General features: G+C 40.2%; 1 protein-coding gene across 1 annotated transcript; it reads left to right on the forward strand.

The window, feature by feature from the left end:
• Positions 1-1,842: 1,842 nt before the first annotated feature.
• LOC139118949 (protein mab-21-like 3) lies at positions 1,843-15,892 on the forward strand. The gene is made up of 4 exons (XM_070682529.1): positions 1,843-2,800; positions 8,603-8,837; positions 10,258-10,429; positions 11,611-15,892. The coding sequence occupies exons 1-4, from the start codon at positions 2,269-2,271 to the stop codon at positions 11,947-11,949; spliced, it is 1,278 nt and encodes a 425-aa protein (XP_070538630.1). The 5' UTR covers positions 1,843-2,268; the 3' UTR covers positions 11,950-15,892.
• The last annotated feature ends 1,426 nt before the right edge of the window (positions 15,893-17,318 follow it).

Consider the following 17,318-nt stretch of genomic DNA (forward strand, 5'->3'; position numbering starts at 1 on the left):
CCGTCGGCTGGTTCTGGGTGCTTTCCTTAATTGATTAATTACGTCTTGTGAGAACACCTGCCGACGGCATTCTTCAATATATATACCAGTTGTGTACTATAGCGTTACTAATGAGAGTGGGGCTACAGAGTTTTGATTCCGGAGTCAGGTCTCTCGCCCAGACACTTGTGTTCACGGTGTACAAACAGCCTTGGGTGATAGTCAGGTCTCATTGACAGTGTGTTTAAAAGTTGTATGGTGTGAGCAGCTTGTTCACCTGTTCATGGTCATTTCCGCGGACTTGACAGGTGTGCCGCGGTGTCTTAGAACTGCCCGCTCAGGTCCGCTTATTCTATATCTGACGACATGATCGCGTTGTTCTGCAATCTATCAGCTGATCTAGCCGCTGATCGATCACTATGGTGCTTGATTGAATGATCGATTAATCACCTAAAATCCCTTTATTCTCCAGCTGATTGATCGATTGGGCCAATGGTCATTTATCTACCTCCGTTGTATTGACCGAAGTTCGTAAAGGAGTGCCTAGATATGCCGATCATAAATTACTTGATCGAATTGATCCACTGATCGAGTTGCGTCGGTTCAGTGTGTGTGTGCGCGCCGCCGCTGACTTGTGTCGCTCAACTAACTTATGATATTTAAATTTTCGAGCTATTGTCACTTTTTCATTTCCTCCACGCCCAACATGCGTTGATGTCGAACACGTGCGTTTTAGGGAAATGATACTACTCTTTTTCTCTTGTTCGGCTTATAATGTTGCCCTCGACCCTCTCAAAAAATTATATGACGACACTTTTTGTTCGCCTTCTTGTCGGCGGTTTGCAAGTCCCGCCATTCTTCAAATTCTTTGTATCCACAACATTTCACAATGTTTTTGACCTAATAGGTCCAAATCGAATAAGTATATGTATATGTATCTTATCATCCCCTTTTGCGATGATAAGATCGTAATTTTATGGGTTCATCGCTAAAATAAACCCCGGGCAAGTATCATCCGAACTCCATACCAACATACGGGCAATTTCCGGAGGGTCCGCGAAGCCCTTGCGATTACGCAAGCGCGTTTTTAGTTGCATGACATGACATACAGCGTATTGTGTCATACGTCTGTGATTTAGTGTGAAAATCGCAACAAATCAGTCGTGACGTCACCATTTCTGTAGAGTTGACAGCCTATTTTGCCGCACCAGTGTTGCGCCGGTCAGTTAACCTTTGATATAGGCGTCCTTTGTTATCTATTGTCTCAATCCCATCGCGACACAATCGGGGCTTAATTTGCGTACAACGGCGACGGTTTGGACGGCAATCAAAGTAATTCAGTGAAGCGTGTTTATACAGAACCTTTTCACTACCCTTTTTTCAACAGCGTAGTATTAGCCCTGCGGCTTCGGGACTCCAATCAGTTCAACAGAAGATCAGCCTGACGTGCTGAAACTTGAAACTTTCGTTGTACCCAATGTGTGTTCGGATCTAGAAGTTATTTGATCTCTCTTTTGTTGTTCAGGTTTTGTTCGCCTCTGGGAGCTGCTCTGTTATACGCACTGAGGTGAGACACAGGCGAGTAGCTTTTACGCTCAGGACGTGTGGACTGTGTTCGACGGAGCCCAAGATGGCGGCTACGGCAGTGTGGAGTAGGGACGTTGACTAAATTTACGCTCGCAACCCTGACCTTGTACCCTGTGAAGGCTGAGATTTACTGCTGAGATAACGGAAACATCGACTAACTTGTGGTTTATCCGTCATTTTTCTGTTGCGAAGCCCGTATCAGCGAGGAGAACAACACAGTTATTGACGAAAACTTGCAGTCTTTCACAAACATAGTATTCCGGCAAATGTTTAATAGTACTCCGATTTTGTAACGTAACAAGTCTTCCTAGCCCACATATTGTCGCCTACATTTTTTGTGATCGAAAGGATTTTAAATATCTTGTAAGAATACCTTTTATGCGGCGGTGTTATACAAAGAAAGTTGGTGACCTATTTGGGTCACTACGTTATACTCTGACCCGGCCGTAAATTCTACCTGTAGATATCACCTCTTGGTTAATTAATAACCAAATTTAATTGGACCAACGTTGAGTGCATAACAACGTGGACGGACGCGGATCGGGGAAACCCAGATCGTGAAGCCATGACGGCGGGTGTACCCATGACCACTCGTAGGTGTGTGCCTTGATACCGTCAGGTTACCCGGTGCGTCAGCAGCCGACGACGGCGTACTCGGACACCTGCGATGACGACTTGAGATCGTAACGTCAGTACTTCAACATGTACACGGGATTCACCGATGAGAGCGAAGAATTTTGTGTGAACTTGCGGAACTATGCTACCACAAGGGCACGCGTCGACGACAACGCCGAGAGCGACGCCGTACAAGAACTTCAGGAACTCCTCGTGCCCATAATGAAGTTCGTCCACAAGAAAGACAGGCGTTTCAACGACGATGTGGTAGCGGTCGGTAGTTACGCGCTAAATAAAAAAGTGATCGAATCCGAATCGGCGGACTTTGAATTCTTGGTACCGATACTTGGTCTCCCTGACCCGAAATGGTCGTTCAACGACAGGCCGCGGCTGTACGACTACACGTCCCTCATGGGCGGAAAGAGTCGCCTCATACGGCGACACAGAACTAAGCCTCTCCCAGAACCTAAAACAGGCCAGCACTTTCTCTGGATCGAGGACCGGGCCATGGGGCGGAGCTGGAACGACTGGATTTTTAACAGGGACCTAATTCCGTGCAAGGTGACAGCTCGGCTCAGGGAGCTTGTCGAAGAGGCCATCCTCGATGGTCAGTCAAAAGGTAAGTCGGCAGGCCCAAGCTATGTGCCAAGGCCGGTAAATCGAGCTTGTCGTATCAAAAAACCATTTTATAGGCAGACGGAGAAATTCGTAACTCTGAAGCAGTCGTGCATCTCTCTGTTTGTGAAGTGTACCTTTAAATCTCTTCATTACGTGAAGAATTGACATAAATCTGAGCTTGGATATATTTTAATCCCCTCTTACACAAAGGTTATCGCAGTGCAAAAATACTTTGGTCGGCAAGTATCGAATCTCCGAATGGTAAATGACAATAAATGACAATACAACGATTGTTTCACTGTTATTTATAGTATCTTTCTTTAAAACTCTGAACGTGTACTAGTATTTTTTTCATTTTAGACGTCCGGTCGCTAGAGATTTCGGAATTGTCATGTTGTAGTCCGGGAGAACAACTGTACTCATGCGCTGCTAGGCAAGTATTGCGAAAAGGCTACTGTCTGTGAGCGACGGTATTTGATTAAGTCGTGTTTACCAAATTCCTGATGGTCCAAAAAGTAGCCTCCACATTTCAGTTTTGTCGTGGCCCCCATCACAAATATGGAACAGATCGTTTCGGACGACATCTGTTCCTCGCATGTCAGAGGGCAGATATTGCGACATACATCAATCGTGCGCGCAACTCCAACATGAGACATACAGACATCACTCATGCGTGCAGCTCGAATTTGAGTAAATCTGCGCGTATTTCCACGTTCGCTTATTTGATTTCACTAAACACTGACGATTTCGTAGTTGAGAAAGCATTATGTGACCTCTGACCTCGCAGATTGTAATTCCAGTGAGGGTGAGTGCGTGTATATGGAGTTTTGCGTCACACTCTTTGTGTAAGCTTCGTCCAATTGAAAAGAAAAACACCGGTACAGTTTTCCGTCGACAGTTAAATAAGTTGAGTTTCAGATTTGTCGGCGGTCAAGCTATCTATAAAAGTAACAGCTGGACACCGGCGCTTGGATCATGTCCAAACGTTTAAATTAATCCTGATCTTTTTACGCCGTGATCTAATCTCCGGTGCTTCCTTTGTTTCATTCTTCAAGATCACGCGAATCGTGAACCCAGTCAGAAACACAATGGGGGTTCCATGAACAACTGCTCAAAATGTCTACAAGAACGACAATGGTTCGCACACACGGCCCTTTTTGTTCACTGTGTCGCCGTAAGCCGTACATAAGCCCACTTTTCAGCCTCTTATTCAGGGCTGACGCCCACGGTGGTCACGACGTGAATCCACATGTTCAGCTTCGAGATTTGTAAGATTGTGGTTTCACTCTATGCAATACAACTAATACATTAGATATCTTACTTTATATTACTTTGTAAGAAGGGATTGTTTTCTCTGTCTGGCTCAAGCAACTGGAAATGTGGTAAAATGATCGAGAAGTTATTTTTCCGATGTTAATGAGCAAATTATTGTCGTATGGTGCGCAGTTCATCCGTTGTCAGATCTTTTGATATTAAAAAGTGTGACGTAAGCACTGATTAAAGCATCTTCTGCATTTTATTAACGCGTTGGTACCCCAAAAATACAACGGCGACTTGAGTTCGAAGTGAGGTATTACATCAATGCTCTATATGTATTCAATCACGGCCGCTCTATACAGGGGGACAGTACTTGAAACTCAGTTTTTCAATGCAAAATATTCTTAGCTATATATAGCTTGCATGCGACATGTGTAGATCGCGCGCACTGCAGACCGGAGCGCGATTATGGCACTCCACTACCCGATAACCCCGTGACAGACTAATGGACCCAAGTATCACATTAAGTAACTACATTAATATCGATCAGGTCAAGCTCGTTGATGCTAAACTGTCTCATAATATCTGTCAAAAGCCGGCCCAACCCTCTTGTGTGAACAAGCGACTTTGCGAGCAATTGCTTTGAACCTTTGTGGCACAAACTGGACTTGGGCCAAGCGAAACAAGGTCAATTGTACTCAATGTTTGCGTTGTCGTGTTCCGCAGTTGTACAAGACGCGGGACGGATATCTTTATGTGTCCTTCTTGCGCTTGTCAGTTGACTGATGACGTCAATAAACATTGGGTTCTTGCGTTAGATGCTGTCCTAAATCCGGTCTCAAGTAGATAAGCCAGTATTTGTGAAAAATTGTCGTTGCCTGATCGACCGTGCATCCTGGCGGGAAGTCGATGAACTGGATGCAAATCTCCGCGAACAATGCCTGAAATCTCGTTCCTAAACAATATTCATGGTTCTTTGTATTTCTGGGTACGAGAATTAGGCCATGGACCGATTAAACTTGAAAACCTCGGACTCGATTAATTTGAACATCGTCACGTGAATCAGGGCTGTTTCTAGGCCAACACTAAAGTATATGAACTAAGTAAATAGTTATGAAAAGCAGGACGGTCTCCAGTCAGTACTAAACAGACAACCCTCCCCAAGTCATAGAGAAGGCACACCATGCCTTTCACTGGTGCAATTTATGTTGGTTTTTATTGTGTTTTTTTCGTTTGTTTATTTGTTTGTTTATATTTTGAGGGAGGGATGGGGAGATCATTTTTAATTTGCCAACAAACTTCAATACATCCAATCAATCAATCAATCACAGATATGTATTCAACCATAGTCCCTACGCACACGCTTGTGGAGAGACTGTGATCCAATCATCTTCCACGTCATATACGTCGTCTTCCTTACGTAGCATCACACCAGGGACTTTCAAGTGGCAAAGGCACTCCATTATGATATTGACATGTCAACAAAAGATTGATGGGCTATAAAGAATGTTGTTTTGTCGTTGACCTGCGACAGATACTCCAAGGTTGCTCTAAGTAGATATACACTTCAATAATATTTTCAGTTTTTCTTTACCTACTGATTTGTACCATCATATTAAGCGGGTGTATATTTTGTAAATATCACCATCTTGAACTTCAATCAATTGATGCGCCATTGCTGCTCCCAGAGCGTGACACGGGCTTGAGATCGCTAAGGTGGTATGTTCATACACAATTCGTACAGTTATGTGATTAATTTTTGGCCGAATAGAAATACATTTTGACTAGACACACTGAAGATTCTGAAGCACATTCAGTACATTGCAGGCTTCAAACACAATCAATCTCCATGTTCGCAAAGTGATCATAAGGCGGTTCCTGTTACAGCATAATTGCTGTATATGGTTCTCGTCCTGCATGAAAAATATCGTAATTCTCTTTTAAGCTGCTGAATGGGACAGCTCGGAGGATATCTGAAATTCATGATGTTACCTAAACACATGAAATACTCTTTCATTTTTATGAGCCCTCATCTATGCCATAAGTGTTTTCAACGTAAAATTGATAATCGTACATTATGGTCCACCAACCGGGAATTGGACACTGTATCACCTTTGTTAATGTTTATCGGTCAGTTTTGTGTTTGTGTGAAAGAAAACTGTCTACGACTTTCGATGTAGTATACTGATTCAAACTAAATCATTCTTTATGATTGAGTTATCTCGAACACGATGGCACGGCAAAACGCAAATATTCGAAATAAAATCACGAGTATACAACGTTTTATGTTTAAAGCAAATTAGAAAAGTGTTCCAAAAATTTACTTTGAAACCAATTTATATATATCGATAAAACTGAGGTCGGTTCTCGATTATACCGAGCACATATATGCAAAAGAAGTTTGATACCCAACGAATAATAGCAGTATCGGGACCGTCTTAGTTCTTCTAATATATGCAAAAGAATCCAGTCCGCCTCGTTAAGTGCGATTAACAGAAGAGTGACCGAATACAGGAGTAATTTTCAGGTTGATTTCACTTCAATAGGTCATTATTAGTAAATGGGCGTCAATCCTGTGAGAAAATTTAGCACGAGAATGCATGACGAAACCAAGTTCTACAAGACGCCCAATTAATTTGCTACTATTATAGTGTATTGTTGCATATGAGAGCATATGCATTTGGAGAGATCGTGTACATACATACATACATACATACATACATACATACATACATACATACATACATACATACATACATACATACATACATACATACATACATACACACACACATATACACACACATACATACATACATACATACATACATACATACATACATACATACATACATACATACATACATACATACATACATACATACATACATACATACATACATACATACATACATACATACATACATACATACATACATACATACACTCGCGCACGCACGCTTGCACTCTTACATGCTTTTATATGTAGAAAACTCGTCTTACTATTAGGACTGTTAGATCTATTTAGGTCTGAAAATATATTTGCTTTCATGTTTTTCCCTGGTTCCTCGGTGATGTCACAGTCTAAAATAATCGAGGTAAGGCCACTCTTCCACTTGAAGTGACGGATGGGAGTTCTTAGCTACAAGCTGTCTGTACCTTTTTCGGTTGATCATCGACAATCCACCAGCGCTCAAAGCGTTTTGGTTGGTCTTTGCTCAAATGTAAACTTTCAAGGCCTTGCACATTCACGAATAAATGTCTCCACAATACGTTGCTACAGCTACTTTTTGGTTCATACATACATGTTCATAGCCTAGACCCTATTTCTCCACTTTGGCCTCCGTGCCTCCGTGGACGTGGACGAAGGCACGGAGGCCAAAGCCAAGAAATATGGTCAAGGCTAACATGTTCATACATACACGTACCTACATACATGTACGTACATAAGCGCCGAACTTATATACGTAATAGGTACATGCTTCTTATAAATTTTTAACAACAATCTTATCACCTACATTAAAGAATAGATTCAATGTCAGAATTCCAAGAAAGTCCTTAGTTCTAGGATTTTAAACGTTTTATCAGGTCATGAGACAGCAGGGCAAAAGTTAAGTGCGCATTGATCGTAAATTAAATCAGGATTGTTTTGTTGAAAATACATTAATTCTAAATTAATGAAGTAATTGATTGATAAGAGAATATATTTAAAAGAGGACTTGGACATGGCCGTGGATGACGACAGTTTTTTATATCATTACGAGTTTCGTTTACTATGTATATATACGGTATATTCACAGTCGTAATTCACAATCCTGTAATTCACAATCCTGCAGCTTCTTATCGGTCGGTTAACTTTGTACACACTCTGTAATGTTTCCAAAAACCACACGAACATGTAAAATGTCGACCGACCGTAGTTGCTAGAGCAACCAGCAGTGATAAGTTAATCGCATGATTCGTATAATGATCATTCGTATATTGTTCACGGTTGCTTCAATCTTAGCGCATGCGTAATGCCAGTAAAGTTTAAAAATTGATTTTTCTTCTTTTTTTTTAAGAAGTCAACTGAAGAATAACGAATCTTCTTAATGTCCCATGATGCAACTCATGGATGGTGTAAAAGCGTCAAGCTTTCTATGTTCGAAATTGGTTTGCACACGTGCACTATAACTGAAAGACCTTCAGTGGCCTGTGGCCTTCATTAGTATGATAATTGTAAGATAGGCCCGAGAAATGTACATGTCATTGATAAACGCCATTTGTAAATGCGTTCGATAAGCAAATCAAATTTAATACTGAGCTGACCGAGGCTTGAAGTTTGTTTTTGTATTATGAAATTGAACTTGTCATCGAGAAATTTAATTTGTCATCGAGACATCGATGAGCAAACTTTCAATTGATAGTTTTTAGTCTCAAATATCATTTTATTAGCCGATACTACGAAACCGACAAATATTGTCAAATTAGTTTGAACATCGATGTCTTGATCATTGTGTGTAAGACGACTGTAAAACTCAACGCCGTTTATGATTATTGTCACCAGGGGCTGTGGCGCTGTTGCCCAAGCAGAAGGAGAACTCGCCTATTCGTCTGAGGATCCACTTCAGCCTCGGAGCCGTCCATGCAGTACTGCGCCCCACCGTGCTGTCCGAAGGTGGGGGTTTTCCGTCCGAAGTTCACTCCGAGTGGCCCAGGATTCACCTTTGGCCCCCGGCCTACAAGCTGAAGGAGCTGAGAAAGATTGGGACCGATTCGGTTGCCGTTGAGGATCTCTACTGGTGAGTCACGTGACTTTTCTCTTGGCGAATCGATGGCGTGCTTTGCAGTGGCCCAGTCAATGTCCGAAGAAAGAAAAGTTGTTCCAGTCTTTTTGTACATTCCAGAACTGAAGTCCGCTAATTTCTTGTGTTGATAAGCTAATTCATTGTTTATTAATTGATTAATTAGTTTGTAGATTTTGTTTATCTCTTTATATCTAGTATCCATGCATTCCTCAATCGATTTATCTATCGATATATCAATTTACGTGTTTATGATTGATTGACTGATTGATGGCAGTGTTAAGAGTGAGAGAGAAAGAAAGGTCGTTTACCGCTGCTAGGTCTCCCGGTTCGTTCACACTGTTCCCCGTTGGGTATTGTACAGCTGCCTGCCCATGTGGCAAGGGAAAAACAAAAGACTTGTTGCCCCAGACGCCGTTGCCAGTGAGCGTCCGTTCTCAAGGGCAATTCTACCGTTGTGCCTACGACAAATTAATGAGTGCCCTTCGTGTAAACTCTTACACATGCATATGACGTTGAATATTATCGTGTATGGACAGCCATTGTTTCACGGACACTGAAGGTCGTCATGACACACATACCGTTTATCCGAAAAGATGTGAATACGCAGTTGACTTGTCGAAATTAGTTCGCGGATGGAGCTCGCGAATTGGGTAATTCTCATGCTGAGTTCCCATCAGAATAACTTTTCCGCCTCGAAAGATAGGCTGCGCCGAACGCTTAATGAGTCTACTCCATATCGCCGAGTCCTGGCGATCAAGTAGTAATGGGGAACATAATGCATTGTTCAATACTATCAATTGATAAGTTTGCTTGTATGATTTTTCCCTGGCTTTAATTTTAACGCCACTGTATACCAAAGAGCAATTTCATATCCTTCATTTAAGTCAGCAGCAATGGTATGCCAGCTTCATTTACTGAGCATATCTTAGTTGGATTTGAGACACGCTTTTGACCAAAATACTGTTGCAAGATGGTGCTGAATTTTGCCCCAAATGAAAAAAAGGACACGTTAACACACATGCGATGAAGGTTTTTCCTAGGCAGCTATGGAAAAAGACGATTTATGCATGAATGTAACACTTAAACCTGGAAAAATATCACTGATATCGCTGTCTACTGTGATGGAAAATTACAATGAATAGGTTTGCATGGGAATTTTATCGACGATTTACCAATGCATGTACCTTAAAGGTATACTGTCACCTGTTCCAATTTTGCCACAGTTACCATGGAAAGAGAAAGTCTAACCAATCACAGATTTTAAGCGGGTGGCCGCTTTTTAAAACAACGCCCTCACATGGGCATTTTGAATACGAAGGAACCAACTTTGACCATATATGGGCATATTTAGATGACAGATGACTGTATACCTTTAAGGCTTAATCGTATGACTTTTTGTCCCCTTTTCGCAAAGGACTCAATCTTATGCCCGCTGTGAACAAGCTTTAATCAAGAGCATCGACCGAGATGGAGGTTGCCGAAAAGTCTGCCTTCGAATAATGGAACAGTTGCGCGAGGAGCACTGGTGCAGTGGCCTGGGACGAGGCTCGGATTCCGGCCCACCTTTGACCTATTATCACCTTCAGGTGAGCAGAACTATCATGGAGCGTGTAAAGGGCGTCACCCTTGCTACCAAGTCGTGTTCTTTATAGAGTATGGTCAAAGGTCAAAAGTTAACAGGCTACATTTCTCGGTCCATAAATTTTAATGTTCTTTCAACGAACAACTTCAAAAAGTCAATTATCACGCCTATTTTTTTCTGCAGCAGAGTTTTCAATAAAACCCTCTTCCAGAAGTCATTTGATTTATACAGGCGGCAAGTTTGGTAATGTAGTTTGTTTTGAACTTTTGGCCACCGTCCAGAGCGTGGTTGCATTTGAGTTCATGGATGTACGCCGATAATAGAATCGTAAAGGTCACTCGAAATTACGCTATCCATTGCAGATTGGTATAATTTGTGTTATTTTCTAAATTCAAATTTTGGTTACTCGGTTAAAATATTTCAATTCACTTACCAATAAGAAATAAGCATTTGCCAGGTATAAAATCACCATAGAAAAACGATGACTTGGTTAGGTATGTCAAAATACGAACACAGACCAGATTATATATGCTTGATGCATTTCCGAGTGTTTATTTTGGTTCTGTTTGTAAAATACAATTTCTTGGCCTACTCCCGAAATTGTCTCAAAATGTCAAGCTTTTACTTTGTCAACACAATCTGTAATACTGGGTGTTGACCGCTGACTGGCCGTCCGGACTAGAATCCATTTGTCGTCAATAACATTACGCATTGACACATTGCATCGCGTTTGGGAGGTTAATACTATGTCAACATATCTTGGGGAGATTAATGAGAAAATGTTGCTGTTTTCTAGGACAAACATTATGAAAATGTTATGAAAAGTTACAGCTATTGTCCCTCTTAATGACTTTTAATTGAAAGGTCAAAGAAAGGTCAAAAGTCTGAATGAAGTTGATTTGGGAGTTTCTTCTCGGATGAAATAATCATGTCGTAAAATATCCATCGGAGATCCCATATAAAATGTTAGATATTTGAAGTTGTATAGAACGGTGTTCAATAAACTGACGAAAGTTCGCTGTCTCCGACGGTGTGAGGTTTTCAGACTTTGAAAAAGCGTGCACTGTCAACTGTAGCCGCCCTTATGTCGATACTATGGCAGCACTTTTTGCCAACTTGGCTACTGGTTTAGCAAGTTGAACCCAGTCGGTTGTGTAACAGCTTTTTAATTTTTTTTTCCGCCAGACGCTCCTGCTGTGGCATTGTGAGGAATGGTGCTCCACAGTTGATTGGCTGAGAGTTAAGTTACCCATCCGCTTCATCAGTATCGTTCGGAGACTTATGCAATGGGTGGAAAACAGGCGATGTCCGCACTACTTCTTGAGCAGCGTGAACCTCTTCGAAGACGAAAGGGGAAAGCTTCTTGACGAGGAAGGCCTCCGCGCGGTTGAGGAAAACATCCGCATGTTCATCAAGTCGCCGAACTTTTCGCTCCGGGAAAGCACTCCGCCAAATGTGGACTTGCCAGATATTCTGAAAGATAGTCCCGAAAGCACGCTTCGACAGCTGGACGATGAAACTTAATTCGGACGACGTACGAGCCGTTGGAAAAATGGTAAACTTTCTGCGCATGAGTTTGCGCATTACATACACTTATCACTCAACACAGCCGATAGCGGCGCGTGCGTGGCAATACATGTCAATCAATCCGTGGTGAGAGTATGTAACAAGGCCTCTTGTAGGACATCCGTTCCTGCAATCAGTTTAAATTGGGGGACATGGAGGAATCACATCAGCCCCTAACTTACAAGGAAGGGATTTAGGGATAGAATCAGAGTTAGTTTTAGGAATATTTCATCAGAAACGTAATATATTCTACTTAAAAGGAAACGGCTAAGGATGGGGTTCTAGTATACCCTTTCTGACCGTGACTGCATTTAGCAAAAAAGTCCGAGTTGCGCAGTAATCGTCCATGTTTTCAGAGTTTTCTAAGAAGAATGGGTCGTTCTCTTGTTTTGGTTGTTTTTAATTTTACTTGTTTTGATGTTTGTCTAGTCGCTGTGTTTGATCCAAAGTTGTTCGATCAAGCACCATTTCCAAAGATTAATGCCCTTAAATCCCATCAGCGGAAAACGGTTTCACCTCTGCACAAAAACATAGAAAAATTGAAATACACTCTGCACCTAACTTCACATTTGTCTATGTTTCAGTTGGTTTGGGGTGCTTTTTCTTTCCCTCTTTTTAATCTGAATCGTATCATTCAAACAAAATTGATAATTTGACAGTTAGTTTATTTTTCCCTGTTTCAGTTCCGATTAGTTTAAGAGAAACATTTTCAGTCCAAGACATCCACGAGAGACCCTAAATGTAAACTCCCCGTTTGCAAAACAACTTTCAACATTCATATCAAAACACAAAATTTCAAAACTTCTGATGGTGTTATCCTCCTCATGTGACGACACAGTTAAGTTAATGTGAGGCGATTTGCTTTAAGTTAAACTTTCATTTACCGATGCGCTGTCTGCAATATCTGTGCCACGACGCAATTTTTAGGCGGTGTGCTACACTTTACATGAGGCACAATAGTAGCGTTCCATTCTAACTCAGCGATGTACAGCTTTTAAGAGAACTTTTATCAAGGTTGTATAATTAAAGTTTTATTTACGCGAAAACAATCTAACAAGGTTTAATTCTAAAGTAATCCGTCGATAAGAAAATTTACTGTATATTTCTAAAGACTGATTTAATAATGGGCATCGTAATAAGAAAATCTACACTTCCATAGTTCCATTCTTTCCCTATAACCTATGTAAAAAAAAAAACTATTTTTTTTCTTTCAATATTCACCTGTGTAATATATGTGCATATATATACATATATATTCATTGTCATAATATATTCAATGAGTTATTCTCTCATATCATTATGTAAAGAGATTGTGATTGTGTTTGTCCAAGTTAGCAAGGTCTTATCTGTGGACATTTGCAAAGTAGCTAGTGTTAGTAAGCCATTACACATAGATTGTATTAACCTTGAACTTCTGACCCTACAAGGTAGCACCTCTTGCTTGCTACAAATTGTCCAGGTCTTTGTTGGAAATGAATAGTTTAGAATTATTTTTCGTATTTATGCAGTAAGTGCATAATTGAATTGAAGTGAATGTTTGTACAGACCTTCATGAATCAATCTAAGTTTTTAAGGTAGTATGCGCCTCAAAATGACAAAATTAAACTTTTGCCCAAACTTTCCTAAGTGAAACTTTTAACCATTCTCTTACCAAATAAAGAATAAAAATTATAGGTCACTCTGAAAAAGTTTGGAACCAGAGAAACAAATTACCTAACATTTACCTATATTTGAAATTCAAAATGGCCACCATCCCTGTGTTAACTCTATGGGGAAATAAAGTTTTCGATTGACGGAAAACTAAAAATGAGAAAATTTTCCTTACAACAAGAGCTTTAAAATGAACCCCCACAAGTGGTAGATCAGAAAAGAATTGTGAAAATTTGAGAGTCTGAATATCTGTCCCCGAGGCGCATTCTACCTTAACGTATGATTTTGGAAGCTGCTGGAAATTAGCATTTGGATGTATTAGAGGAGTAGAGTGCAACAATCGTGTATCACAATATACATTTGACCGATAGAGACAAGTAAATGAACTCGAAATGAAATTTGTGAGTTTTAAAGCTTTATGTAAAGTTATTATGTGAATAGTCTGTAAAAAAAGGCTACTTTATTACATTCTCTGTATGTAACTGTATACTTACAACGCAATCATCATCTGATGGGTGTTTAGACGAGCTGGACGCGTGTTTACTATTACTGCATCTTGCCAGGTGTTCGTTGAAATGTATACAGATGTCAACAAATGGCAGAACATATATCAATTTACGCGATTTCTAGTTAAAATGTTGTGGTGGTGTTTGCTTTTGTTTGCTTTTGTTTTGTTTTTTCATCTTTACAGTTTAAAAATGTTTATGCATTGTCTCTTTGGTGATAACGTTTTCACAAGGCCGTGTATATAATAAGTGACGGACCGTTAGATCTGCAGAGGGTTGTTCAAAACGCAAAAAAATACGCGGGATGAAATTTGTTGAAGCAGATTCTGTTTGGAAAATAACTTGTCACGTTCCTGAAGATTGAACTAGATCAAATTTCGTATCAAAAGGTAAACATGCTCTACCTACTCCGAAAATATGAGGTCAAAGTTCAGAAGGCGATGTGAAAAAAATTGTACGTCCTCGTTCTGGCCTTTCCCGCCAAAATTTCTAATGGTCCATCCTGAAGTGATTCTCATTGGCTTGTCCTAAACACAAAATAGAGCACAATCGGGACGATAGCTTTAGTTGTCTTCTTCCGTATATGAAGCTTTAATTAGAAAGTATTTGGAATAATGTATAATGTCTGGGTAACACGAATTGTATGTGTATGCGTAAGAGAGAGAGAGACAGACAGACAGACAGACAGACAGAGACAGAGACACGGGGTGGGTAGACGAGTTCTGACCACATTTGTCCCTTCGATCGTGTATTCGGGCAACTTTTCTAATTTGTCCAATGACATTTAGAGTGTTCTTTTATAGACTAATGACGTATGAGTTGACATTTCATTTATCAGTCTCCACACCACCATATCTTATATCCAATTCATTCCATTGTAATATTTACTCCCCGCTTGTCACGGGACAACACCACATACTGATTACACTGTACCGTAGATTTTTGCTGTACTCCCGCTCTTTCCTGGCGACTTCAATAGTTGCAGTTGGACTGAGTCTATTTCTTAGAATTCTTTACAGTAGAATTTTTATCGATATTTTATTGTGTATCTGATTGTACTTTTATTTAGAGATTTACATCGAATCAACACACAAAACCACAAAGTTCGTAAATACATAATACTTTCTGAACATATTATGAAGGCTGACATCCAATGCTTGTCCACAACTCTGTAACAATCCCAATTTACATTTTCACAAAGAATAACATCAATCTGGTCTGTAAATACAAAACATGTAGACATGTCTATTTTTGTGCTGTTGCTGCTTCAGCAAAGTTTTGCAGCAAAGCCGGCTATGTAAATGTACGCTGAGTCTCAAAATTGCTACCTTACGCAGATGTGTACTACCCGTGACAGAAACCGTAGTGTTGCGAAACATAGTCCTTGAGCTTGTGTATCAGAAGAAATTCTTCTCGAACGAGGACAAAAATCTACAACTTTATTCGCCTAGCTCATTGAAATCAAATATGTGAAATGTGCTCTTCATACATTGCGAATTACTTTCTCTTTGTAAGTCTGTGCGCAATGCATACTGTATCTATTTAAATATTTTACATATATACATGTACAAAAAATGTAACATATGCCCAAAGCAACATGTATATATTTGTATAATACAGTTCGTCATCATTCTTGCTTTATTACTGATGAGATTATCATCGAGACAAATGATGTAACTTTCAGCTTGTGAGATGTTCTCATTTGTAATTTTCAAAATAAAGCATATCAAGAGAACTCGATGAAATGTGTAGATTTACAGTTTTTCTCGTGCAAATCAGAGGGTTTTTTTGGGGGGGAGATTATGGTTAACCCGTCATTTGTTAGGCCCTGCCATTTCTAGGATGTCAGTAGAAAGAAAGTCTGGGCAATCAGTCATATTTTAGCAAGTAATAAATATCAATTCTTGCCTGCGGCATGAACAATTTGTTCGCGTGCCATTATGACAGAAGTGTCTAGCAGTGTAGAGCCTGATCCAATGCCTGGCCATCTCTAGGTGACACAAGGGAGTGAAATACACCAGGATTGCTTGTTAAAGACAGCGAAAAACGAAAATGAAATTCTTTCGATTGACAGCTGTACCTGTCATCTTGCTCGATGTTTGTGTATTCTGATCGCAACAAATTACGAGTATGCACGCAGGCAGTTACATCCTGAAAATATCACGAGGCAATCCCCATTTAGAGAGATACGCCTTCTGTACGGTGAAAAAGGGCAATACTGCCCACTAAATGTGGAAATTTATTACAATAATTTTGATAGGGATTGATTTTAGCTTTGTAAGTGCGTGTGTGACGGCTGTGGTGTTGACTTAATCAATCCGCTGATACGGACAGCGGATTAGCAACTTGGCAATGTTTTCGGAGTAATTATAGTGGTGTATACGCAAGTTGGAGAGGAGATAAGGACTTGTCGGTAATATATAAAGCAGTCAGACGGTGTGGAGTCGAAATCTTTATTTGAAATACCACAGTCAAAATTAATAAAATCAAATAAGGTAAACCGTTGCACATAAAAAACCTCCCTCCCCACCCCAGGGGACTGATTTATCCCCCTGTGTTGTGACCGTGACGTAAGCATGTCTAAGAGGGCAATCATTGCTGGGAGTGTAGTATCATCCGCGTCAGTTCTCGCGGTAACTACATAAATATTACACTGTGATTTGCTTATCATATTGAAAATTCAATTAAAATAGGCGATGTTGTGCAACTTGAAATGTATGGGTAAAATTAAATTCATGATAGCATCTGACTCAATAATTCAAAACATACGATCAATATTAATACTTGTATGAAAATATGCGAAATTGTCCATATTTTCTTCAATTTGGTCACTAAAACTATTCTGTTAATTGCTTCAGCCAAAATGACGTAATGTTCCAATTTAACTGTGGATTGAAGAAAAATATGCTACAAATATATTCCAATATAATGCTACACACTTAACTATCAAACACAAGCTCGAATCCAAAGCAGTCTTGACGCTCTAATATCAGAGACATGTCTTGCAAGACGGCAATCAACCAAATTTTCGAGCTGCAAAGAAGATAGAAGAAGTACGCTGATGTAAAACGCATAATGTTATATTTGAAGTTGTTTTTTTTTTCACATTCTTCCTTGTATAAGCCCGGGTGTCACGTAAATGAACGGGTGAAGATATTTCTGAAAATATGC

The sequence above is a fragment of the Ptychodera flava genome, chromosome 19 (assembly GCF_041260155.1).
Source record: "Ptychodera flava strain L36383 chromosome 19, AS_Pfla_20210202, whole genome shotgun sequence".
Classification (NCBI taxonomy): Eukaryota; Metazoa; Hemichordata; class Enteropneusta; family Ptychoderidae; genus Ptychodera; species Ptychodera flava.

What these genes read in the sequence shown, in the direction of transcription:
- LOC139118949 (XM_070682529.1), top strand. Translation starts at nt 2,269, where the DNA reads ATGTACACGGGATTCACCGATGAGAGCGAAGAATTTTGTGTGAACTTG. An exon ending in GCCGTTGAGGATCTCTACTG is followed by an intron (nt 8,838 to 10,257) that starts GTGAGTCACGTG and finishes CTTTTCGCAAAG; the next exon opens with GACTCAATCTTATGCCCGCT. An exon ending in TGACCTATTATCACCTTCAG is followed by an intron (nt 10,430 to 11,610) that starts GTGAGCAGAACT and finishes TTTTTCCGCCAG; the next exon opens with ACGCTCCTGCTGTGGCATTG.